Source organism: Centrocercus urophasianus, unplaced genomic scaffold (assembly GCF_019232065.1).
Source record: "Centrocercus urophasianus isolate 14NV4802_14NV808 unplaced genomic scaffold, USGS_Curo_1.0 seq_12, whole genome shotgun sequence".
NCBI classification, from domain to species: Eukaryota; Metazoa; Chordata; class Aves; order Galliformes; family Phasianidae; genus Centrocercus; species Centrocercus urophasianus.
Window position 1 is genome coordinate 846,028 of NW_024884364.1, and position 24,627 is coordinate 870,654.

A 24,627-nucleotide genomic window follows, 5' to 3' on the forward strand; every position below is an offset into this window, starting at 1 on the left:
AAGTCTGCACCTAAAATGTGAGCAAGTGGTTGAATGTGAGCTATTGATGAAATGAATTCTGGATTACATTCAAGCATAGTGTTAGAAAGATTTCCAGACAGTTTTATGAAGTATGGCTTGAGACCTACTGAAAATGATTACAGGATGGAATAAATGCTTCATGAGGAGATGTTAGAAAGGTTGAATTTCTACCACTTGGTGAGCAATTTAGAGAGCAGTCGAGGAGCTGAGATTTACAAAAATAACAAAGGAAGTAGATAGAGCAAATGGAAAATTGTCCTGTAACAAAGGACTGCTTTCTTTAGTTGTACCCAAGATAGAATTGAGGACACATAATATGGTAGGGACTCATTTGAAAAGAAAAGAAAAGAATAAACAAACAAACAAATAAAAAAACCACAAGAACCTGCTGCTGTGAGAGTTTTAGGAGCAGGTATCAACAGATTCACAATGCCTGCAGACAAACTAATGGAAAGCCAGTTTATAAAGATAAAAAAGGGGACAGGTAGTAGCAGTGTGTTCCTTAAGGTCCCATGCTTCGATGAGGGAATAGAACAACGGAAATAGATCACAGATGTTGGCCAGGTGAACCTGCTGTCCCTATAAAGTATTAAGTGTAGATGAATCTGGTGGACTGAAAGATTCAAAGGTTCCTTTTGTTCCTAGGCCAATGGAGATGAGCAGGAGCTTCTTACCCATTTCAATTTCCGTTAGTAGCAGGGTGGTCAAATTCACAGTACATATACAAATACTGCCTGAGACAAACAGGATACAGTACTTTAAAGATACTCATACAAATAAAGCATGAGTAGCCTGTTTCTAAGGGCAGGCCTTAGTTCTCTCTTGAATTTTTGACTCCCAAAGCACTCACCCTACTTGCTAACTAGAAAGACTTTGAAGTTTGTTAGTGTGTCTCCTGTGCACGCAACAGAATACAGTCAGACAGGATTGAAATAGTTTATTAAGAATACAGTACAGACTGGTGATCAGGTGCAAAACTTGCCTGCGTAAGTACATTGAGTACATAAGTACAATAAGTACATTGACAAGAACCTTCTCACATTAGCAGATCAGTTTAGCCTTCTCATTTTTCTTATTTGTTCATCTTTGATGCGTCTTGATATCATTTCCCTTTCTGTGATTTTTACCCCAAGCTATAGTCCTGCAAATACTCAAGTTCTCTTGCGTCCTAAAATCCTCCTCCTCAGTCCATACTAAGTCCTGATGCCTTTTTACTGTTTCCCTTTGTTTGCATGGATTCCAGAATGAGTTTAGTGAATTTTGCAGCGGGGACAAATAGCTTAGTCATTCATGCAGCCATTAAGGGTTGTAGAAGAGATTTATTCACAGGGATTAAGTCGGCTGGGTTTCCAGCCTCCTTGTCTTCGTTCCTTTGATCACTCTCAGACTTAAAAAAGACAAAAAAAAAAAAAAAAAAAAAAAAAAAAAAAAAAAAAAAAAAAAGAAACAGCCAAACACTTTTCCATCTGAATTTAAAGCAAAACAAAACCAAGCATTTGGAGCCCAAACATCTCGTTGTATGGTGTTTTTCAGTTTTTCAAGCAGCAGCAAATATTACTGATCCTAAGTCATCTCCTGTGAAATTATATTACTGAATCCGGTCAAGTCTTCTTTCCAACGTCATCTGAAATCCGGGAATAAATTCACTAACTCCGACGTGGTGTTAGTAAGCAGACATTCTTTGTTTACGACGTCCGATGTGCCAGGGGATTTCTCCGCCCTAACAGCGCATGTTCTGCTTTTTCAAAAGATCTTCAGCTTATATTCAATACTTGTGTTACATATGCACACATGCCCGATTTTCCCTGGCAGTATATGCATATTCAATACTCCCCCCTAAAATCATTAACATTGGCTCCTGCCTCTTTACATATGCTCAGTGATTTTGGTTGGTAGTCTCAAGACCCTCGGGGAATGAATTTAGCAGTCTTCATGACCGCATTCCTCTTGTTTTTCCAAGTTGGAAGTTTTCCATAGCTCGTTTGCAACAATGAGCAACTCTTTATCACTTAGATGATAGGAAGAGTTCTTGTGGAGTGATGTACTGGAGAGGGCATCCACACCGACCTAGATAACAGTGATATACTGGGCTCCTTGAGTAGGTAAAGGATGTTATGCAAATGTGTTTTGCTTAGCATCAGACAATTAAGGCAAGTTTCGCTTAGCAAAAGCTAGTTTTGTGAAAATAAGTATTGTTCAGTTAAGGATATCACCAACACCAAGCTCAAACTTTAACTTAGTTCCCTAAGCTGGGTAACTGACGTAAGTGATGTTCAGCAGAACCAATCAAGGCAAGGCTGACGTGCTCGTGTAGATAGCTTCTCTTCTTATTTCTAAATGTGGTAGTTCAGCTCTGGCACTTTCTTAATGCACTTCATGCAGATTTCTGCTGTACACCTGAATCCAGGCGGAGAACACTCCAGTGATTTCAAGAATTACACAAAATGTTCTCTTAATATATCCTTATAAGCATAGCTGGTGAATTGTTGTATAACATGAATAATACTTGCCTGAAGCACCATAGTAGCCTTTAGATGTTACGGATGATATTTGTGAGGGAGGGGGAGACGAGTTGTAAGACCGTCCTCCTTTAACATGATAGAAGTTATAACAATATAATTAAGCTTGCTAGTGTTCACTGATAGATACCCCTGTTCTGCAGTTTGTTTAAATAACAGAAAGAACCTGCCTCTGAATCAAGGAAGCTCTGCTGAGTCTTTGTACTAAGTAAATAGGAGGTACAGCTTAGAATCAGTCACTCAGAATCAGAATATGCAACATACTTCTGGGAAAACCTGTAACAAAAAAATGTGACATAACTCCTAGAAACTTCTGCATATGTAACATATCTCTTGGAAAATTTCTGCATATATAACACCAGTTATGTGTATAAACAGAAGATTTTTTGTGTAAGCTATGCACAATTGGAGGAGCACCTCCATGTAACCAGCACCATCAGTAAGAATACTTGCTTAACTGTAATAAAACTTTTGCTGTTAAATCTTTTTGCATCGACTTCTTCAGTTCACCAGGCACAGCTCTTTCTGCTGCATCATGGTCATTTATCAGTGTTTTCCTAAGTATCAAGATAAATATTTTACCTACATAAAATTGCTGATGTTTAGTAAGATTAACCATTCTCCGGAAGAGCTGATTGCAAATTTTCTCAACAGAGAGCACACTCTTTAAGCTGAGTGCTGCACCTGCCCTGCAAAGCTCAGTTCCGCTGGTTATAAAGCCAGAGCTATCGGTCCATTGGTTCTCTCCCCAGCGCTGGTAGAGAATACAGGACAGCGACGCGTGCCCCTCACCCGCTCTGATTGCTGGGGCCTGACGGGGCGCAGAGGTGGGAACCACAGGCGAGCACTGCCGGAAAGACAGCTCTCATACAAGGTTCCCAAACGCCGCCACCAGGCTGCAGCTGCCGTCGCCCGGGCAACAGAAAGCGGCGCTCGGGAAGAGATCGTGTGCCCGGAAGCGCCTCAAGAGAGGAAGTGACGAGCGCTTGGGTGCCCCGGAGGCCAACAGTATTAAAAAAAAAAAAAAAAAAAAAAAAGGCGGGACAGGCGTGGTGGGAGCGCGCGGAGCATTTACCATCCCCGCCCCACCGTTCTGCTCCGCCAACCCACAACGGCCGCGCAGTGCGTCGAGGCTGCACCGCCGGGACGGGCTGGGCCGCGGCTGCCTGGAGCCGCCTCGAGGTAACGCCCCCGTCCCGCCCTCCCTGAACAACGGCACTCGTGCCCCGCCCCGCCCGGCCCGGCCCGGCCCGGCCTGGCTGTCCGCGCACGGGGGCGTGTCAGGCGGCGGCGGCGGCGTGGGACTTCGGTGGCGCCTGGCCCTCACAGGGTGGCGCGGGGCTAACGCCGGCGCGGGAGCGGCGACTGCAGGTGAGGCTGGGCCCGGGGTCCGGGTGGCCGCGGCTTATTCCTCGGGGCCGGCGAGGGTGCGCCGCAAGTTGACAGCGCCTGCGGAGCGGCCATTGTCTGTCCTACGCCGAGCAACTGGAGCGGTGGTCGGCAGTAACTTCGTCTCGAAGCGGCGCTCCCGCCTGCCCGGCAGCTGCCGGCCTCGCCGAGCTTCGCGCCTCCAGCTTCGCAGGGATGGGGTCGCAGTCGCGCCTCGTCCCCTGTCCTCCTTCGCCAGCATCCTGCGGCGGGTTCCCCCATCCTTCCCTCCCTCGCTTTCTTTCCCTTTCTCCCCTCTTCCCTCCCAGCGAGTCTATGTCGTATTGTATCTGTGTGTTGCGATGAAGTGTCTGCAGGCAGCGTACGGTCGCTCTGTATTGGGCGCTCAGCCCACCCTCTGTTGGATGCAACTCGCACTCACCGAACTTCGCTCCCTGGGCTGCGAGCCATGCGGGGACTATGGCCGCGCTCGTGCCCCCCTCAGCCTTGGTGGGGAACTGGGCGGGTGGGCTGCGGGGCGAGGTGCTCACAGTGCTTTACTGTTGCACCCGCTGCTGCCGGAACATCTGGAAACCGAGTTACGGGTCCCTACGGTTTCCTCTCTCTGCCTGAATAGTTCACAGAATGTGCTGCAGGAAAGCGATGGTAACTGTGAGGAGGAATGTCTGGGTGGTTGGCTGTTCTGTCCTTATCTTCTGGTCAAATCTGCACAAATCTTGTTGGTTAACTTAGTCTCCCAAGGATGAGATTACAAAGCCAATTGTAAAATTAGGAGATGTTCTGCAGGTAACACCTGTGTGCCAGGATGGGGAAAGCAAGTAAAATTTTTCTAAACCTGATGTGTTCAGTAGCTAGAGTAGATGCTTGCTCTAATCTGCTGCACTTGAGAAGGGCCAGAGGCCTGTAGACAGACCACCTCTGTTTGTCTTGTGTGCTGTTATCAGCATTGCAGGTTAGACTCTAGGCTGGCTCGTGTTCTCATGTTTGCTTGCCTTGTTCTATAAATTAGTTCTGTGCCTTTCTTTCACCTTCCTCTCTGCTGTGTTGTCGTTCTTGTCATGGTGTTAATAGGTCTTTGTATTCTTCCTTTCCTGCCTTTCAGGGTGCAGTTCTGTGCTAAGTATGATGTAATTTAGCTACCTAGTTGTTGTTTCAAGGTTAATTTCCAGTGAGGCCACATTTTTACTGCCTTTTTTTTTTTTTTTTTTTTTTTTAATTTTCTTGGGATCTATCAGTTATGCTTGTATAATGGTTTGCATGACTGTTTGGAGTATCATTTAATAATTTTTGGTAGATTATTAATCTCATGGAGCAGATAGTTGAGTCATCTAATAGCTCAGTGATCACTAGACTGACATAAAATAAAGAGGAACGTGTCTGGAAGATGTGTGTGGAGAGGGAAGAGGGTGAAGTCTGGGCTATTTTGTGTGGAAATAGCCTGTGTCTGAATTGGATTATGGTAACGTGGGGCTGCCTCCCTAGATGTACTTGCCTGCTTGAAGTGGAACTTAGCTCTTCATTTTTGTGTTTGGAAAGGTTTGTGTTTGTTGGCCAGTCCTGTTCATTAAATTCTTACTTCCCTTCTGCAAAGGGAGAGCATGCTTCTCTAGCTATGCCTCCAAAGGCCTTTTTCCTACAGAGTTTTTTGAGTACCTTCTTTCCAGAGGTTCTAGTGTGTCAGGAGGATTCTCCTTCTGCCAGGTCTTGATTATCTGTAGATCTAGATCAGTGTGATTCTCAAAAATGTGTGAAATCTTGCAGATTGATGATGTTGTATATGAGGAAGCATGAGCTGATGGAATGGAGCACCAGGTTTGAAGCTAGGTTTCTCTTTCTAGTGCATCTTTTGAGAGTAAGGGCATGTGCTACAGCTAGGCTGAACCAATGTCTTATTTAGTTACTTTCTCTTCCACACATGATTGACAGCTGTAGGGTCACAACTGAGCTACTTCAACTCACTGATCTAGCCAAAGCTTACGTTTAAAGTGGTTTTTTTTTTTTTGTTTTGTTTTGTTTTTTTTCCCCAAAGTTAACAAGTTGCGTCAACTGATGGGAAGATCTAGTGAGCATCAGAAGTGAAGTAAATGCTGGGAGGAACCTGTGAGGGCAGATTGAGAGTGGGCAAGAGAACAGTGTCTCCTATGGAGAAGGACTTGGTGGTCCTGATGAATGAAAAGTTGGACATGAGCCAGAAGTGTGTGCTTGCAGCCTGGAAGGCCAACTGTATCCTGGTGTGCACTGAAAGAGGGTGGCCAACAGGACAAGGAGGGTGATTGTGTCAGTTTGCTCTGCCCATGTGAGGCCCCACCTGCAGTAACGCATCCTGGCCTGGGGCCTTCAGCACAAGAAAGATGCAAGGCAGTTGGGGTATGTCCAGAGGAGGGCCACAAAGGTGATACGCAGACTTGTGCACCTGTCTCATGAAGAAAGGTTTGAAGGTGTTGGGCTTGTTCAGTCTTGAGAAGAAAAGGCTCTGGGGAGACCTCATTGTGGCCTTCCATTACTTGAGAAAAGCTTATAAGCAGGAAGGGGGGCAACTTTTTGTACACTCAGATGGTGATAGGACAAGGGAGAATAACTTTAAACTAAAAGGAGACTTTGATTAGATGTTAGGAGAAATTCTTTTTTTTTTTTTTTTTTTTCAGAGGGTGGTGAGGCACTGCAACAGATTGCTCAGAGAAGTTGTGGGTGCCCATCTCTGAAGCTTCAGAGCCAGGTTGGATGGGGCAGTGGGCAACCTTATCTATCAATAGAATAGCGTAGTTTGGAGGAGACTTCAGAGATCACCTAGTTCCAAGGCTCCTGCTGTGGGCAGTTGTGAGTAGCTTGATCTACTGGTTAGCAACCAAGATCACAGCAGAAGGGGGGGGGGAGAGAGGTGGGAGATTGGAAATAAATGATCTATAAGATAAAGTCCCTTCCAAGCCAAGCCATTCTGTGATGCTTTTAGTTGTGCTATAATGTGTACAGTTTCACTTTGATTGTCACATTTGTCCTATGTACTACTTCTTTGTCCCACAGTCCTTTGAAAATGTCTGTATTCTTTCTCCTCAGTTTCTCACTTTTCAGTTGTCTCCTCCGGAGCTTTTATCTTCTAGGTAGGCTTATTGACCAACTCTTTCTATCTGTTGCAGAGTTGTGGATGAGGACAGTAGTGGCCAGCTAGGAGAGTGTTTGAGTTGAGAAGAGGATGCCTGCATGGTCGAGTTGGTTGCTGTGGTCACTACTGAAGCAGATACAAGAGGCTAGTGTTGGATTAGCAGGGAGACACCTAGGCAGTACTTGAGGGCAGAGGTGAAGATGCACGGGGTGCCAGGATTGAAGCAACATCAACATGCTGGTCAATTAGAGAATTTTACAGATTTCAAGGAGCTGGTCTGGAGCAGCAGTTCCCCTGATTTTGTCAGTCATTCTCAGTACTGTCAGTGCTATTGTTTTTCTTTAAAGGTATCTGCTCCTAACGGTGCTCCTAACACCGTTCTGGAATTTAAAAACTGATGGAGAATATTGTTTCACCTCCTTTTATGCTTTGCTTACTGACCTGGAAAAAGTTGAGTTTGATGAATGCTAAAAAGCTTGAAATGTTTGGTATTAAAGAGGTGTAGATACAGGGGCTGTGCTGGTGCTGTGGGATCCTGGAAGCCTAGGGGTCTTATTTAGAGGTCTCAGAGGTGAGCTGTTGGGGAGCCAGCTGGTGGTTTAGTCAGTAATACAGAGACTATCAAAAACTATCAGAGACTATCTTTTTTTTTTTTTTTTTGATCTTATACAAATGATATCCTTCTAAAAGATTTTTTTTTTTTTTTCCAGAATTCTGTTCCCAGTTTATCACTTTTGTCTTCCTTTTTCTGACTTCAGTGGCCCCCCCATGCCTCCCATCTTCCTATATAGTGTATGCTTCTTGATACAAGAAAACCCCGCGATCATTTCCATGTATTACTTTTCCTCTAAGTACTTTTTTTTCAGTCACTTCTCTTCCTCTTGGCTGATGAATGCCATCTTCAGGCTTTTCTCAATCCTGCAGGCCACTGCAACTCCCCTTTCTGCTGCTGGAAAATCTGTCTCTGCATGACTCCTTCAGCAGTTTTCATCTCATAAGCATGGCTAGTGATCCCTTCATCTGCTCTGCTTGTGACTCCATCCATACCTAAAGCAACTCACCACTCTAGATAGCAGCTTCCAAATGAATATTCGAGTTATGATCTGTAAGGAACAATGAGTAGCTGGAAATGCGTGTGTTCAGAAAAGAAGGAAACAATTGAGGGGGCTAAACTGGGAGAAGGAATTATCTGCAGGGCAGCAGAGTTGTAGGATAATCGAACCTCTTGTGAGACTAGAGGAAGAGATGATAAGAAGTTGCAAAACTGCAGTGGCAGACTAGAAGCGCTGTTGATTTTCCTCAGTTCCCTGGACTTGAGGTAGAAGTAAGCAGGTCTGTAACCAAATTGTTTCTGAATGACCTGCAGCTGCTACTTCACTCTGCTACCTGTTTAAGAATTCAGTATGCTGTAGCTTCCAATTGCAGCATGACAATAAAAATATGAGAATGTGTGTATTACGTTTCATACTGGTAATGAAAGATAGAAACTGTGAGCATAATTTCTGGATTATTTCAGCCTCTGGCACCCCTTTATCTTTGTGATGTATCAAAGTTGTGGAAGAAGCCTGGTAGTGGGATATTCAAGTAAAAAGACTGTGTAACACAATGCACTACAGTTTGGCTCCTTCTATAACCTGACATAGTTCCCAATTCTCTCAATTTAGAGCCGGAGTCCATCTCAGCCAAGCTCTTGGGATTCTGTCACCATGGAGACTGAGAGTGAGCAGAACTCCGGCTCCACCAGTGGGAGCTCCAGCTCTGGGGGAAGCACCCGTCCTCAGATATCACAGATGTCTCTGTATGAGCGGCAGGCTGTTCAGGTGAGGTGCTACTATGTGCTAGGAATAAATGTGCATCAGTGAAAGGGTGGTGAGCCCTTTTGTATGTACCTGAGTTGTCGTGTCAGGGTGGGACCTTGAAGGGGTGTCTTGTTTCTGGATTTAGGATTTTTTGTGCTAGGCCTGACTTTTACTTCATTCTTTTATAAGTTACTCCACCGGCCTCTTAGATTTAATCTACTGTGACCCAATAGACTCATTTTAGCTCCATTATTGTAGAGCAAGTTGCTCAGCTTGTCATACTATTTTCTCTATACAGACTTTACCCCACGAGTGTCCAACCTTTTGGCTTGCCTCGGACCCACTGAGTGAATAGGATTTGTCTTGGGCCACATGTGCATAAGTTGCTTTGAAAGTAATGCCTCCTATTTATTTCGGTATAAACAACAACAGTTACAAAAAGCACAATAATACTGTTTGATGGAATAAATTCTCAGCTACAAAACACTATTTTTCAACATAATCACTACCAGTAGCAATGTTTTTTTTTTTTTTGCCAGTGATGATGTGAGCCTGCATGCTGCACTCATAAAAAAAAAATATATATATATTCTTCAGCTGAAGGGACCCACTGTCACTGCTGCTGAAACACACCACCTGCCACCTCTCTGTGCTAACATCCACTGTTTGGTGTCCATAATTGTTCAGCAAGCATTGGTGAATGTCAGCGGGTGCAATTTTTTCCAAATTGAATTCAGTTCCACACCATTTCTTCATACACACTTCCACGTCAGACAGCAACATACAATTATTTGCCATCACGTGAGTCAGCACTGTGCACTGCATAGCACTGCCCTCCCCACATCTCAGCTTCAGTTGACACAGTGTTAATAGTGTTTAGCCATTGCTAAATGTTGAGTGCGTGTCCCCACAGAGTGGTCCCAGACACCGCTTTTGTAGCACGGGGTGGACTGTGTTGCAGACTGTGCTGGGCTACATGCAGCCCATGGGTTGGACATGTGTGCTTTATCCTATATATTCATGCTGTACTGGAGCACTTGTCTGCCTGCTGAACCATGAACACTGCCAGATTCCTGGAGCTTATTAAAATTTTGCGAATGTGCTTTTTGCTATCTTAGAATATACCTGTGATTCAGTCTTTATCAATTTTGTAGCTTTAATACTTATTTTGGTGTTCTAATGTGGTGGCCTTGCTTTTTTCACGGGGACTAGAGATTGTCTCAAGGCTGTTACTTATTTCTTCATTTATCTCTCTAATCATGTTTCAAGGACATGCTATTTTTCACAATTGGGTTTTACTCTTTCTTTAGGCTCTTCAGGCACTCCAGAGACAGCCCAATGCAGCCCAGTACTTTCATCAGTTTATGCTCCAGCAACAGCTTAACAGTGCCCAGCTTCACAGCTTGGCTGCTGTCCAGCAGGTGAGTTGCACTGGATCTGAGGAAGATGTGGAGATTCTCTGCTCGTACACTGAGGTCCTTATCTGCGATTCCCTGAACACGTTGTTTGGGGTTAATACAAACAGCTAGTAAACTGTGAGGGTTGATGAAAAGATTTGTTTGCTTTTCAGCAAAAAAATTCATCTCACCAAATGGGAACTTGCACTTTGGAGGCATGTGACTTGCCATTCTACCTCCTTGAAAGAAAAGATAGGTGGTTAAATCACCAGGGAATGTTTTAAAACAATCTTAAAGTGAACTGTGGATGGCTATTTCTCTAATAACTGTGGTTTTCTGTATGTGAAATTTAATGTGAGGTCCTCTGAATTTTTATTTTGAAACTATTCTGTTTTCTTTACTAGTTACTAGAAAGAAAGTTCCTAGAAAGGGGTAGATCTTATCTATCAATAAGGGTGTTTCCTTAATTGAATTTTGCTTATTGAGATGATGTATGATGCTTAATTGTTGAGCAGGTATTTTTATTTAGCAACTTTGCTCACCTGTCAGACTTTGTCAGTTGAAGATAAATTAAATGTGATGCGACAGTACAGGTCTGTCCCTCTCAGTAGCTTTGCTTCTTGGCTGTTAGTCCAAGATTTAATTGTTTTCAAATCCCTACCTGTAGTTCTATAGCATGGAGTGAATAGAGTATCGCGAGTATCATACTAAACTTTTCTGTAAAACCAACTAGACATGTATAGTATACTTGTTGTGGGATCACATAGGAAAGGAAAAAAGCATTGAACACTATTTACCTTCCTCCACTAACCATACGTGCCTCAATTTGAAATTTGTTACTTGCAGTGCTACCATTGTATTGTTAATAACTTGCATGACTAGCCCAGCAAATTGCTAATATTGGCAGGGACTATCTGGGTGTTAACAGTGGACTGGAGCATCATCAGAGTTGCAGCATGTAGCATGACAAACTGAGGCAACAACAGGATATGTACTTAATTGTGGAGGAATGAAGGTCATGCACTTTCAGTGTTTATTTCCATTGCATGTATTGTACAGGACTGAAATGGTTTGGTGAAAAGGAGGTGTCTTGCTGAGTTGCACTTGATTTGTTGAGGGGTTTGTAGTAGTTCGACTGTGCTCCAGTTCTTGAAAATGGGAGAAGATGATGATGATGAGACTCGGTGTTTATACGAAACCAAATATTTGGACCTTTCTTTCAAGTACTCTTTTCTCTGTCAATCTTTCTTACAGGCTACTATTGCAGCTAGTAGACAGGCCAGCTCACCAAACACCAGCACCCCTCAACAGACTACCACCACCCAAGCCTCTGTAAGTTATCACATATCAAAGCCTTTCTCTGCCCCCTACTCTCCTCTGCCCTTGTTCTTTCTCCTCTTTGTCTTTTAGGAAGGCAGTCAGCCAGGGAAACACAGCTTCTAAGAATGCTGGGAGTCCACAAGATACAGACAACTTTGAGGACTTGGGGTGCTGTCATAATTGGTGGGGGTTGAGGAGCCCAGAGAAGGTTTCTGAGTGGGAGAGGCCTCTTAGCTGGAAAGGTAGTCACTGATCTCTTTTTCCTGAGGCTTTGGGGATATATTGTCATGGTTTAGAAGAGTATCAGGACTTCTTAGAAGGAGGAGTTTTGAGCAGTTTGAAAGGGACCATTCTTTGGCAGAGCTCATTGAATGAGTGGAAGTATGATTTTGTAGTGCATATTGGGAAGCTGCGATTTGTTCAGGGAATAGGTGAGTTGGTAAGGTAGATTACTTTGTTTTTGCTGGTTTGATTTTATTTTTCCTTTACTTGAGAGGCTGGAGAAAATGTATTTTTAGATCTCTTATTGAAGTTACAAACTATCAGAGATACCTGGGCTTAGCTTACAAATGAGTTTAGCATTCAGGGTTGGCTAATTTAGATTGCATAACCCATTAAGGCAAGAATTTCTTTCTTCTTGGCCCCCTGCATGATACAGGGAGAATCTGTGAAATATTGCTTCTACGCCCCAGTAAGTGGATTTGTTCTTATTTCTTTTGCCCCCATCCTTCCTGTATGATTTGGGACTTTTCTCTGTTTTAAGATCAACCTAGCCACCACATCAGCTGCTCAGCTGATCAGTCGTTCACAGAGCGTGAGTTCTCCCACTGCCACAACTCTGACGCAGTCTGTGCTCCTTGGGAACACCACTTCACCACCTCTCAACCAGTCGCAGGCACAGATGTATCTCCGGGTAAGAGATTTGTACACACAACTTGTCCTGTGTATAAACCATGTCTTCCTAGACACTCTTGTTTCAGTTTTTGGAGCTACCAACACTTCTGGGCTAATTCCAGATTAAACTAACTCAAAATTTAAGAGTGTTGTGTTCTGAATTCAGATGGGAAAGGTCTAGTCACAGTTTGACTCTGGGCTTAGCTTAAGATGAATTTTGTATTGTATACTGAGATACTTAAGAACCATATTTGTCTCTGCTCTGCATAGATGTTAAAGATCCCATGGCACTTCTCACTGGAGTACAAGTGTGAAATATGTTTACTAGACTTGACTACGGCTCACAAAAATAAAACTACTTGTTCATTGTTGGAACAGATAGATAGTAAATTACTCCCTTCAGCTACTCCACACAGGGACACAAGCCAAGATTCAAGCACTTGTAGAAACATAAATCAATATGAACAAATAATCTTTTTAATCAGTTTGAAGTGCTGCTATATAAAAAACATTAGACTTCACTATTATCAATCTCAGGTTTGATTACTTACTTGGAAAATATGTTTTTTCTTTTTGTTGGCATTAGATAAAGATTGTAATCTCCTTTTCAAGTAACCCTAGTCTTGGATATGTCTTTTATCTCTGCTGGTCAGCCAGTCCCAGATATACGCCTCGGAATTAAATTACATGCAAGTCTTCTAGCTAGTCCTGGACAGCCTGTGGGAGTTGACTCAGGCCCCTTTTTTTAATAGCAGATTATTTGTCTCCATAAGAAAATTGCTTCCACTTTCCTATTCTTGAGGGTTATATTTACTGTTACATTGCAGGGAATGCTGGGATTTTTTCCAAGTGCAACATTACAGCCCTTTGTTGCTCTCTAAGCTGCTTGTGGTTCACTGTCTTTCTTTCTGTATTCTCCTCCGTTCCTTTCATTTCACATCACCTGACCCTTCCCCCAACAGCCGCAGCTGGGAAACCTGTTGCAGGTAAACCGGACCTTGGGCCGCAATGTCCCTCTTGCTTCCCAACTCATCCTGATGCCTAATGGGGCCGTGGCTGCTGTCCAGCAGGAGGTACCACCCACCCAGTCTCCTGGGGTCCATGCAGACACAGACCAGGTCAGTGACACCTCCTTCCTGGAGTCCTTCTCTTCCCCTGCGCTCTGCCACCTGCTCTCTGGTCCTTTGCTCTGGCCACCAATGCTTATAAAGAAGGTTGGCTCTGTTTTATCCCCGTTCTGTGTCCCTGTAACTAGTGCAGATAAGACATGTTCTCTTGTCATCATTTCTCAATGTTTGCTTTTTGCCTCCAGAAACAGGATTCATTCCAGCTTAAAATTTCTGAGATGAGACATAACCTGAATCACATCTTCACAGTTGCTCGATTATCCTTGTGTGAAAAAAAAAATTGCTAAGATCTATGTCCATTTTTTTTTTTCAGTTGGACATTCACTTTGCATGAAAGAGTCTTTGCCAGCAGTAGTATTCCTTTGCCCAGTTGGTTTGTTGTAAAAATGCCTAAGACTGGACAGGCCACAAGTTCTTATCTCCTGCATTCACCTGCAAATGTTTCTACAGATTGCTGTGGCTTCCCATTTTCCTGGTCCTAACCCAGTTATGCTTGGGATTTCCAGAAACTTCATATTTATCTTGTCTGAACCACTTTTTCTGGCCAAGTTAGTCCCGATCAGACGTGAAGATAACACTGCATGTGGAGGGGGAGTAAATACAGAAGATGGCAACGCCAAAATACAGAGGAAATAGAGAAAGGCTGCAGAATAGCTGCAGGCATCATAAGTGGAAAGCCCTGCATAGGAAAAGAAGCAAACAGCACAGAAGTTGAAAAGGAATTACTAGTCTTTAAAGGAGTATCAGCGCTTTTAACAACCATGTGAAAGTGTATCCTAGCAATGCAAGGGCGAGGCAGGTCTGAAGGCTGTTGCATGCCTCAGAGAGGACGGTGGTGTTCTTACGCGGTGTTCAGAAAGTGCCAGAGATCTTTAACTTCCATCAGAGATGGAGCAAAAGGGAGTTCACGTTTATATATTTTCTGGGAATAGCTGCAGCTGAGCTTTATCCTGCAGTGTAGGCCAGCTCTGCGTGTGAGACTTAAAGCATCAAATCAGCCTGCATCCCAGTAGCGTTTATTGCTTATGCATTCTCTTGTTCTCTACTGTTCTTAGACTTCTAGGAAGTTACATGCATAAAACAGACTGTATTTTGTATGTGTTTCTAGGTTCAAAACTTGGCTGTGAGGAGCCAACAGACCTCAGGCACTAATGCCCAGCTCCAAGGCTCTGCTCAGAAGGCGGCTCTGCCAGGAAACTCCCAGGCTTCAGGCCTACCACAGGCCACAAGTACAGGCCAGACTGTGGCAGTGGCTCCAGCCTCTTCTGGCAGCATGGGCCAGTCTCTCAACTTGAGCCAAGGGGCAGCAGGCAGTAATGGTGTCTCCGGGGGTGTGGTTGCAAGTAGTGGGAGCCAGAATTCTACAGCATTGAGCCAGACGGCCTCTGCAGGTGCTGCTGGCAGCTGCCAAAGGAAAGGAACGGGAGTGGTTCAGCCATTACCAGTAGCAGCTGCCCAAGCAGTGACTGTCAGCCAGGGAAGCCAAACAGAGTCAGAGAACGCAGCCACAAAGAAGGGTGAAACGGACAGTGGTGGACAGCAGACTGTGGGCATGAACCTTACCAGGACAGCTACACCAGCACCCAGCCAGACATTGATTAGCTCAGGTAAGCGGTGCTCTCTTCCTTCTCTTTGAATTACCTGGGCTTTTGTGAGAATGCCATTTGAAAGTCCAGCAGTGAAAGGTTCCCTATCATGCCCTCCAGCTTCAGTGCTCCCACGGGCTGTTCTGCTGGGATTATCCTGCTCTATTAATGACAGAAGTTGATCTCAGCCCATTCAGTCCCCACGGTCTTCGACCAATAAGCTGTCATTTTGGAGTCATTTTACTGAATCAGACCAGTACAGTGGCTACTTGCTTTTTCTTGTTCCCAGCTGTGCTACTGGTAACCTTTATTCTCTCTTCTTGTTTGGCTCTGTGTTTGTATATAGCTACATATACACAGATTCAGCCACACTCACTGATCCAGCAGCAGCAGCAGATCCACCTGCAGAAACAGGTGGTAATCCAGCAGCAGATTGCCATTCATCACCAGCAGCAGTTCCAGCACCGCCAGTCCCAGCTCCTCCACACAGCCACCCACCTCCAGCTGGCCCAGCAACAGCAACAGTCATCATCTCTGACCCAGCAGCAGCAAGCTCAACCTCCACAGCAGCAGGCTCCACCTCAAAACCAGCAGCAGACTCAGACCCTTGTGGTGCAACCTATGTTACAGTCCCAGCCACAGTCTGTTCAGCTCCAGCATGACAGTCCTAGCCAGCCAGCCACCAAGTCACCTGTTCCAATTCAGTCAAAGTCTATGGTCACCATCAAACCACCTCAGCTTGGGCCTGCCAAAATGTCAGCAGCACAGCAGCCTCCACCACACATCCCTGTGCAGGTGGTGGGTACTCGGCAGCAGGGCTCAGGCCAAGCCCAAGCACTGGGTATAGCTCAGATTGCTGCAGCTGTACCAACTTCCCGGGGAATGCCAGCTGTGGTCCAATCTGTTTCCCAAGCCCATGCTCCTTCCCCACCTTCTTCAGCTCCAGTATCCTCGCAGGAAGCTCCTCCTCTCACTACAGGGGTGAATTTGGCACAAGTTCAAGGTACAACCCACATGGTGAAGAATCCTACCTCCTCTCCAGTTGTGGCTCAGATGCCAACAGCATTCTACATGCAGTCTCTCCAGTTGCCAGTAAGTCAAGAGAGAGAATACCGTATGGATTCTCTTTGTTCAGTCCAAGGACGCTAATTGTATTCTAGCTGTGGGTCAGTGGGATGGGAGGAATAAGAAGTTTGAATTAGGGAATATGTATGGAGACTTTACCTTTCAAGAACACAAATTCCAGCCCAGCTCTTGGGGTTAGTGAGCACAAGCATTTCTCTTTCACGTGATCATTCATTCAAAGACTTGCATGAAACAAATGGGGGAGACTCGGACCCTCACTGAAACAGGGTAGGTGTCCACATTACATACGAAATATCCTATTTAACAACAATTGGCCTCTTCATTGTTTCTCTCAGGAGAGAGAAGGCGGCTGTGTGGGCCATGAAGACTGAACTTCCCTCTCCCTACTAGGTGTGGATATCTCCAGGTCAGAGAAACCTTGATGTGTGGTCTCAGCCACGCAGGTAGAGCTGGCTCTAGGCCTCAGAGGATTCCCTAGCAACAGGCTATGCAGAGGTAAACAAAGATGGCTCCTGTTCCACAGGCCTCTCTCATGCTGCTCTGAATTGTCCAACTAGGACCTACCTGACTAACTCCTTGGTACACCAACACTTTCCCAGCTCAGATACCCTCAGCTTGTTGCTGTGACTGTACTTTTTAGTGGGGCTTCACTTGTATAGTCAGGGACAGAATGTGCCAGTTTGTTTCTAAACTCTGCTTCTTCAGGAAGTTACCACTGGATTTGTCTGATTTTTAGAACTGGGGGGACGATTCTGCTGTCATCCAACATCTTTCCTCAACTGATCTGACAGATTTTCATTGGATAGGATCTGATGTAATCAGAAGCTTATTTGGAAACTTTTGAGTGACTGCTATTCCATTTCTTTCTTACTGGAATAATACCTCAATGTTCTCACAGTGTCTTGGTATTATATGAATATCTCAATATATCAACTAGGATTCTAGATCTTAATCGCAGTAGTCTGACAGTGAGTCTTTTGAAGTTTGGCTTTGGCTGACCAGTCATTTGAAAGTTTGGCTCTGTTCTAGACAAACACTCCTAAATAAAGATATGTACTCTGAGGGAGCTGGAGGCATTTCCAGGGTTGGAACCAGACTGGAGATAAGTACGATGGACCAGGGTCTATCTTTGCATCGCCTTCAATCTGTGTTGTTTTCTGCTTTGTGATTTTTCTCTTTGCTTACGTGTTCTACTTTGCTCATGCAGGGCAAGTCTCAGAGCTTAGCAATAAAGCGCAAGGCAGAGTCAGAGGAGGAGAAGGAGGTATCAGCCAGTGTCACTGCACTAATGCCTGCCAGGTCCTCTCCTGTGACAGATAGCCCCAAAAATGTGGAGGAAAATAATGGCCATGGAGGTGAGGTACAAAGTAGAGCTCCATCTTATGTGTGCTAATAATCTGATCTCACACTCCATGTAAAGTAGATTGAGCAATAGTAACGCTGACTCTTGGGCTGTTAACATTCCAGATAAATCTGATTCTGCTGCTACTGCAACCCCAAATGCCACATCAAGTGAAGGAACATCAGTCACCTCGACTTCTGTTCCCACTGCAAACCTGGCAATGGTGTCACGTCAGACAGGAGACTCCAAACCTCCACAAGCCATTGTTAAGCCCCAGATCCTCACGCACATAATAGAGGGCTTTGTCATCCAGGAAGGAGCAGAGCCCTTTCCGGTAAGAATTTACTGCTGCGAGGGAAATATATCTCTTGGAAGGGTGGCAGGCATTCATCTTTCAACAGATGAACAGACTATATTTCCCCATGCTCCAAATCAGCTTTTTTAACTTAAAACACGGAATTGAGGAAGGCGAAGGAAGCTGTTTTCATGCATGAAGCTAGGTGTCAAGAGTTGTTACTAGAGAACAGGTTGGAGAGAGTAATATAAGAGTGCTGGGAACTGTCTTCTCCAGTAGTTCCCAAAGCAATACATTCTTTAGGAATTGTAAGAAGGTTCTTCTGCCTGGGTTTTAGTGAGGGAAGGATGCACTGCATTGCATTTTGAACAAGCAGCAAGTTTAGGCAAATGAGGGGCGATAAGTCACATGGGTAGGCTATTCAAGGAAGACAGTACATGTTGAAAGAACTCTCACATCTGTGAGTCAGGAAGGAGTAATAACTTTGTTCAGTATCTTCTTCACTAGGCAGAGGGATTCTTTTGAGTCATAAGGCGTGAGGGACTTATGCCTTGAAAGGGGATGGTGGACACAGAGACTCCTTTATTGATGGGCCCAATGCTTTCTCTTCCTGCCCAGGTGGGTTGTTCTCAGCTGCTAAAAGAATCTGAGAAACCTTTGCAGGGAGGGGCTCCTGGCCAGGGTGAAAACCTGTCCAGCAATTCTCCAGGAGGGAACAGTGCTTCTATGGGTGAGTTTCAGCACCAGAACACACAGGTAGTGGTACTGAAAATTTCTTATAATACTTCATTATTTACTTTATATAGTATGGACTTGTCTTTCTTCCTGCCCTCCTGCTAACTTCTTAGAGACTCAAGCTACAGACCCAGGGTCTCTTTTTCTCAAGTGCCAGAAAATATTGCTTGTTTTTAATACAATCTAGCACATGTTAGTAGTAAGCAGAATCTGAACTGTGATGACTTAAGGTTGTAAAGGGTATTTGGACCCAGTAGAGAGTGCAGTGGTGGAGATTCCTGTGCAGACTTATAGGGTATGAGGGATATGTTATTTCTTGTTAAGTGAAAAGATACTGACAGGAGAAGTGCACAACTCTGTTCAATATCTTGGGCTCCTAATTAGTGAAGCTTCTGCCTCTCCCCAAGCTAATTGCTTTGTAGCTTCAAAAGAGTGCTTGGAATCTGCTCTGAGAAGAGCAGCAGAATGAGGAATCTTTATATGTGATTTGTTTCAGTTCAAATAATCAAATGGTGTGCATCTCTGTGTCTCACTAGATCTTGATAAGAAAGCAAACTTGCTGAAGTGTGAATACTGTGGGAAGTATGCCCCAGCTACCCAGTTCCGTGGCTCCAAAAGGTTTTGTTCCATGACCTGCGCTAAAAGGTAATAGCAAGACATCTCTTCCTTTTCTCGTGAGTTTCAGAATTCTCTGGAATTTGGCATTTGCCCTTTTTCCAGGTAGTGTATACTATTTAAGTACATCTGTCTGATTCTCCCTTCATGGGATGCACTGACCACACAGATCCTTTAGGACTGGATGTGTTTATGACTTGTGAGTGCTTCTAGGAGGCATATGTGGTGTTGAGTATAAACAGGATTTTTTTACTTGCTCAGAAAATCAGATGGGAAGGGGGAAGTTCTTGGGCTCCAGAGAACCTCTGTTCAGTTGAACATACATTTGGCTGACTAAATTAATGCATACTGACAGCTGTCTGCTGTATTGATACTAGACGAAGACACAAGGAGAAAAACCTGGGAAGACATTACAATAGTAGAGTACTTGTTATGGGTTTTCTTTTCCATTAAGGGAATGACTTAATTGACCTTTCAGATGTTAGAGCAAGATTTTGGTATACAAATATTGCTTGTGTCAGAAGTCTGGACTGGTTTCTTCTAGGGAGAATTCTTAGAAGGAAGAACAGAATTTGTTGGTAAAGATGAGTTTCATCCCCATTTAGAAGGAGAAGCAGTAATTTAGTTAATTGCTGTATCCTAATTGCTGCTCTGCTTCTACTTATTTGAGGTACAATGTCAGCTGCAGCCATCAGTTTCGGCTGCAGAGAAAGAAGATGAAAGAACTCCAGGAAGCTAACTATGCTCGAGTGCGCCGACGGGGATCACGGCGCAGCAGCTCTGAAATTACTCGAACAAAGATCCAGGGCAAGCGTCACAGGGTAAGGCCATAGTCCTGTCTGCTTCTGTCAGAGCAGCCAATATAAAAGTTGCTGCTGCTAGAGGCACCGGGTTCTTGTAATGTATGTAGTGGCACGTTAACTGCCAAGTGGATGTTCTGACACAGTTGTTACACAGGGCACTGTAAGCTACTCCCATTGCTTGCTCATCAGCTGCAAAAGGTAGATACACATTTGTGCTTCTGTTTACTCTGTATTTACTCCAACTTATGTCACAAATGTCTGAGTGAGTGTGATCAGCTGACAGACTGATCTGCTTTTCCTGAATGGTTAGCTTTCTTTCAGAGAAATTATTTGAATCAGATTATGGAAGGATTGAATGATCTTCCTGGACTTATGCAAAGCCTTTGACATGGTCTCTCACCACATCCTTCTCTCTAAATTGGAGTGGTAGGGATTTGAAGGATGGACTGTTCAGTGGATTAAGAATTGGTTGGCTGGTTGCAGCCAAAGGGTTGTGATCAATGGTTCTATGTCAGAGTGGAGGCCAGTCACAAGCAGCATTTCTCAGGGGTAGGTTTGGGACCAGTGCTCTTTAACATCTTCATCAGTGACACAGAAGATGGCATTTAGTGCACCCTCAGCAAGTTTGCAGATGACACCAAGCTGAACAGTGTAGTCGATATGTTAGAGAGAAGGGAAGCCATCCAGAGGGACCTGGACAGGCTGGAGAATGAGCCCATGAAAACCTAATGAAATTCAACTAGGCTAAGTGAAAAGTGCTGCACTTGGGCCAGGGCAATCCCAGGTGTTTATACAAACTGGGGGAAGAACTCCTTGAGAGCAGCCCTGCAGAGAAGGACTTGGGGGTCCTGGTAGATGAAAAGCTGGACATCAGCCAGCAGTGTGCAATTGCAGCCCAGAAGGCCGGCTGTGTTCTGGGTTGCATTAAAAGAGGAGTGGCTAGCAGGGAGAGGGAGGTGATTGTTCCCTTCTACTCAGCTCTTGTGAGGCCCCATCTGCAGTACTGCATCCAGGCCTGGGGCCCCCAGCACAAGAAAAATGTGGAATTCTTGGAACGAGTCCAGATGAGGTCCACTAAGATGATCAAAGGGCTGGAGCACCTCTGCTCTGAGGAGAGGTTAAGGGAAGTGGGATTGTTTAGCTTGGAGAAAAGAAGGCTCCAGTGAGACTTCATTTGGTCTTCCAATATTTGAAGGGAGCATATGAACGGGAGGGGATATGATGGTTTACAAGGGTGGATAGTGATAGGACAAAGGGGAATGGTTTTAAACTGAGAGAGGGGAGATTTAAGTTAAATATTAGGAAGAAGTTTTTCACTCAGAGGGTGGTGACGCACTGGAACAGGTTGCCCAAGGAGGTTGTGAATGCCCCATTCCTGGAGGCATTCAAGGCCAGGCTGGATATGGCTCTGGGCAGCCTGGTCTGGTGGTTAGTGACCTTGCACACAGCAGGGGGGTTTGAAACTGGATGATCTTTGAGGTCCTTTTCAACCCAGGTCATTTTATAATTCTATTATTCAGAGCTGTCATGAAGAAGAGGAATGGACTGTGGGAGGATAGTGAGGAAAAGGAAGGGAATTGAGAATCTCCCTTTTGTGACATCAAGCTGTTGTGGCAGCTGCCCCTGGACCAACAGCCTGAAACAGCTGTCACTGTCTGGGAAAACTGCTGTTGCTCTTAGTTTCTGACTTTTACAGTTAATAAATGTGAATGTATTTGTTCTTCATTAAAGCAAAACAAAAACAGCAAAAAACAAACAAACAAAATGCTTATGTTTTCTTTCTTTTTCGTGGGCTTGTAGGGCCAGGAGGATTCAAGTCGAGGTTCTGATAATTCTAGCTACGATGAGGCTTTGTCCCCTACATCTCCAGGACCTCTGTCAGTGAGATCTGGCCATGGAGACAGAGACCTGGCAAACTCTAATATGGCCCCACCTACCCCAGATCTACACGGCATCAACCCTGTATTCCTGTCCAGCAATCCCAGTCGTTGGAGCGTGGAGGAAGTGTATGAGTTCATTGCATCACTGCAAGGTGAATCTGTGGTCCATTCCTGCAGTTCTGTGATCCAATAGCATGGGAAAATTTGTTGACTCTCTTTTTGGAAATCTTTGAGAGTGATACGTCATGCTTTCAAACTGTATATGTTTCTGGAGTAGGTCACGCAAATGGATGAGTTGTACTCCTCTGCGAGTGAGATGGGGAATTGGGACTGACCATGGCTGTTTCTTAGTGCTGTTTCCTTGCTTTCACAGGATGCCAGGAGATTGCCGAAGAGTTTCGGTCACAGGAAATAGATGGCCAGGCCCTGTTGCTTTTGAAGGAGGAACACCTCATGAGTGCTATGAACATCAAGCTAGGACCTGCTCTCAAGATATGTGCCAAGATCAATGTCCTCAAGGAGACCTAACAGCTCTGAAGCTAGCAGTTTCAATTTTGCTCTGACCCCAGAGCAGCTGCCAGCTTTAAGACATTCTGTTGGGGCAAGGAATGGGACAATCCCATGTGGTCCTGCATTCAAGAATGAAAAGGAATTTAACTGCCTGAAACTGCCATGCACAAGCCCATGTCTTGATCTTTGAATGGTGCTATAACAAGGGAGGAAAATTCCCACCTGGGGCCTTTGAAACTTCCTTCCTTCTTTGGATATGCCTCTCCCATATACCACATCAAGAAGAGAAGGAGACTTCCTTCTGTTTTAGCAGCCTTGTAAAGGGGAAGTGCCCTTGCCCCTTTTTGCTGAAGCAGGTTTGCTGGATCTTGGTTATGCTGGAACCTGAGGTACAGGAAATTCCTGCCCTGCATGGTTTTGGGAGCAGCTGTGTGTGGAGTATTTAAAAAGGTCCAAGTGGCAGAGGTGGGTATACAAGAACTAAAACAAAAGGGGCTGTTTCTGTTATAGCCTAGGTATTTTTTTTTAACTGTGTTTAATAGCCATTCCAGCACACATATCAAACTCAAAGGCCCATGGCATTAGGAGCTACCTTCCCTTAGCTTTACTGTCTCCAGTAACGATGCAGATTGAAGACTAGGTTTTTTGGCAGCTATTCGCTCCAGATGCCCATCTTTGAAGCAGAAGAGGATTTATCGTGACAAGCTGATGGGAAAATCTGAGTGGGAGGATGGGTTGTCTTACATTAGAAAACCCTTCACCACTAGGTGTCATGAGTGTGATAAAGTATAGTTTACAGATCCAAAGCAGTCTCCAGAAGTGCCAAGGCTCTTCATATTAAAAAAAAACAAAAACAAAAACAAAACAAAAAAAAAAAAAAAACTTGGAATTTTGGTTCGCATTTTTTGTTAAGTTTGTTTTCTGTTCTTTTATCAGTTTGTATTATTTTTGTCTGTTTTCATTATCCTCAGGAGAGCTTACAAGACAAAGTTTAAGCTGGCAGGATTGTATCACCTGCCTCAGACTTTTTTAAATTGATGTTGTAAAACAAATACTTCTCTTCCCCAGTATATATATATATATATATGTATAAAAACACTCTAACAACTGATTTTTGATTTTTTTTTTTTTTTTTTAATACAATTTCTTCCTAAGGGGTACAGTGATGTTTAGAGGATAATCCCCTGCCACTCAGCTCTCACAGGTTTTGTAAAGATCAAGTTCTGAATTTTTTAGCATTTGCCAAAGATGAAAATGTGCAGTTCTCTTCCAGAAGCACCTTCACTTTTAAAAAAGCAAAAAGAAAACAAAAAACAAACTCTGGAAGAAATTATACAAAGCATGAAGAGGTAAGTGTCCCCTACAGCTGAATACCTGAAAGCAAGACTTTTTCCTAGGCCGTTTGTCTCAGCTTTTTTATTTTCAGAAGTTTCACATGCATATTTGAGTAAAACATGAGACTGTTCTATGTGCAAGGCACCTACTGTTGCAGGAGTGTTGTGGCATGGGTGGAAGCTTAATGGCACAAGAAACCATCAGAGATCTCTATAACAGTCTCTGTATTGACCCACCTCATAAGAAGGGGGGGAGATTCTAAACTGTAGTATCAACTTTCCAGTTCTAACTGAAGTGTTGAGTCTGAATTTATTCTTGATATCTTCATTCCTATGAGAGAAGGATTCTAAGCCTTCTTGAATCAAAATAGACCCAAAGGAAGCCACCAACTCTTGCACCTTGAAAACACTCTTCAGTCCAATGAAATTTGAGGGGACAAAAAAGGCAGAGGTGAGCACCTCTAATGGCAAAGGAGGGCAGCCTTTAAACTATTTTGTTAGCAGGCTGGGTATGGCAAAACTTGTTTACTTTGGCTTTTGACAGGGTAGGCAGGTAGTATTTGCTGCTTTTGAAGCATAGATTAACTTCAGTCACATTTAAAGGTTTCACTTCTTCATGTTACATTCAGTGTTCTTAATAAAAATTGTTCAGGTTTTAAAGGTCTGGCCACTTTTTAAACTGTCTGAACCTGACTGTTCCTGTCAGTCAGACCTTTGAGAAGCAACAACTTTGATTTTCATTCTTACAGAAGAATATAGGGAACTTTTCTCCTTTGTGCATATGCCTGAACTTTGAAAAGTGTGCATATCCTGCCCTTTCAAGGCCCTACACTAACAGAAGAGAGTCCTGGTAGAAGTATGAAGATACTGTATAA

At 44.2% G+C, this 24,627-nt stretch overlaps 1 protein-coding gene across 4 annotated transcripts; it reads left to right on the forward strand.

Moving 5' to 3' along the window:
• Nucleotides 1-3,844: 3,844 nt before the first annotated feature.
• PHC1 (polyhomeotic homolog 1) lies at nt 3,845-24,412 on the forward strand. Of its 4 annotated transcripts, XR_006167313.1 has the most exons (16): nt 4,556-4,574; nt 8,694-8,849; nt 10,139-10,249; nt 11,480-11,557; nt 12,309-12,458; nt 13,402-13,557; nt 14,675-15,173; nt 15,499-16,244; nt 17,446-17,593; nt 17,706-17,914; nt 18,494-18,605; nt 19,147-19,255; nt 19,896-20,046; nt 21,829-22,060; nt 22,282-22,883; nt 23,574-24,412. XR_006167313.1 is itself a non-coding variant. In XM_042810032.1 (15 exons), exons 2-15 carry the CDS (start codon nt 8,736-8,738, stop codon nt 22,434-22,436), a joined length of 2,970 nt encoding a protein of 989 aa, XP_042665966.1. In that variant the 5' UTR covers nt 3,845-3,911; nt 8,694-8,735; the 3' UTR covers nt 22,437-23,538. The 4 variants fall into 4 exon arrangements, 3 of the variants coding, with proteins under 3 accessions (XP_042665966.1, XP_042665965.1, XP_042665967.1); XM_042810032.1 differs by lacking the exons at nt 4,556-4,574; nt 23,574-24,412 and adding an exon at nt 3,845-3,911 and having other exon boundaries at nt 22,282-23,538; XM_042810031.1 differs by lacking the exon at nt 23,574-24,412 and having other exon boundaries at nt 22,282-23,538.
• The last annotated feature ends 215 nt before the right edge of the window (nt 24,413-24,627 follow it).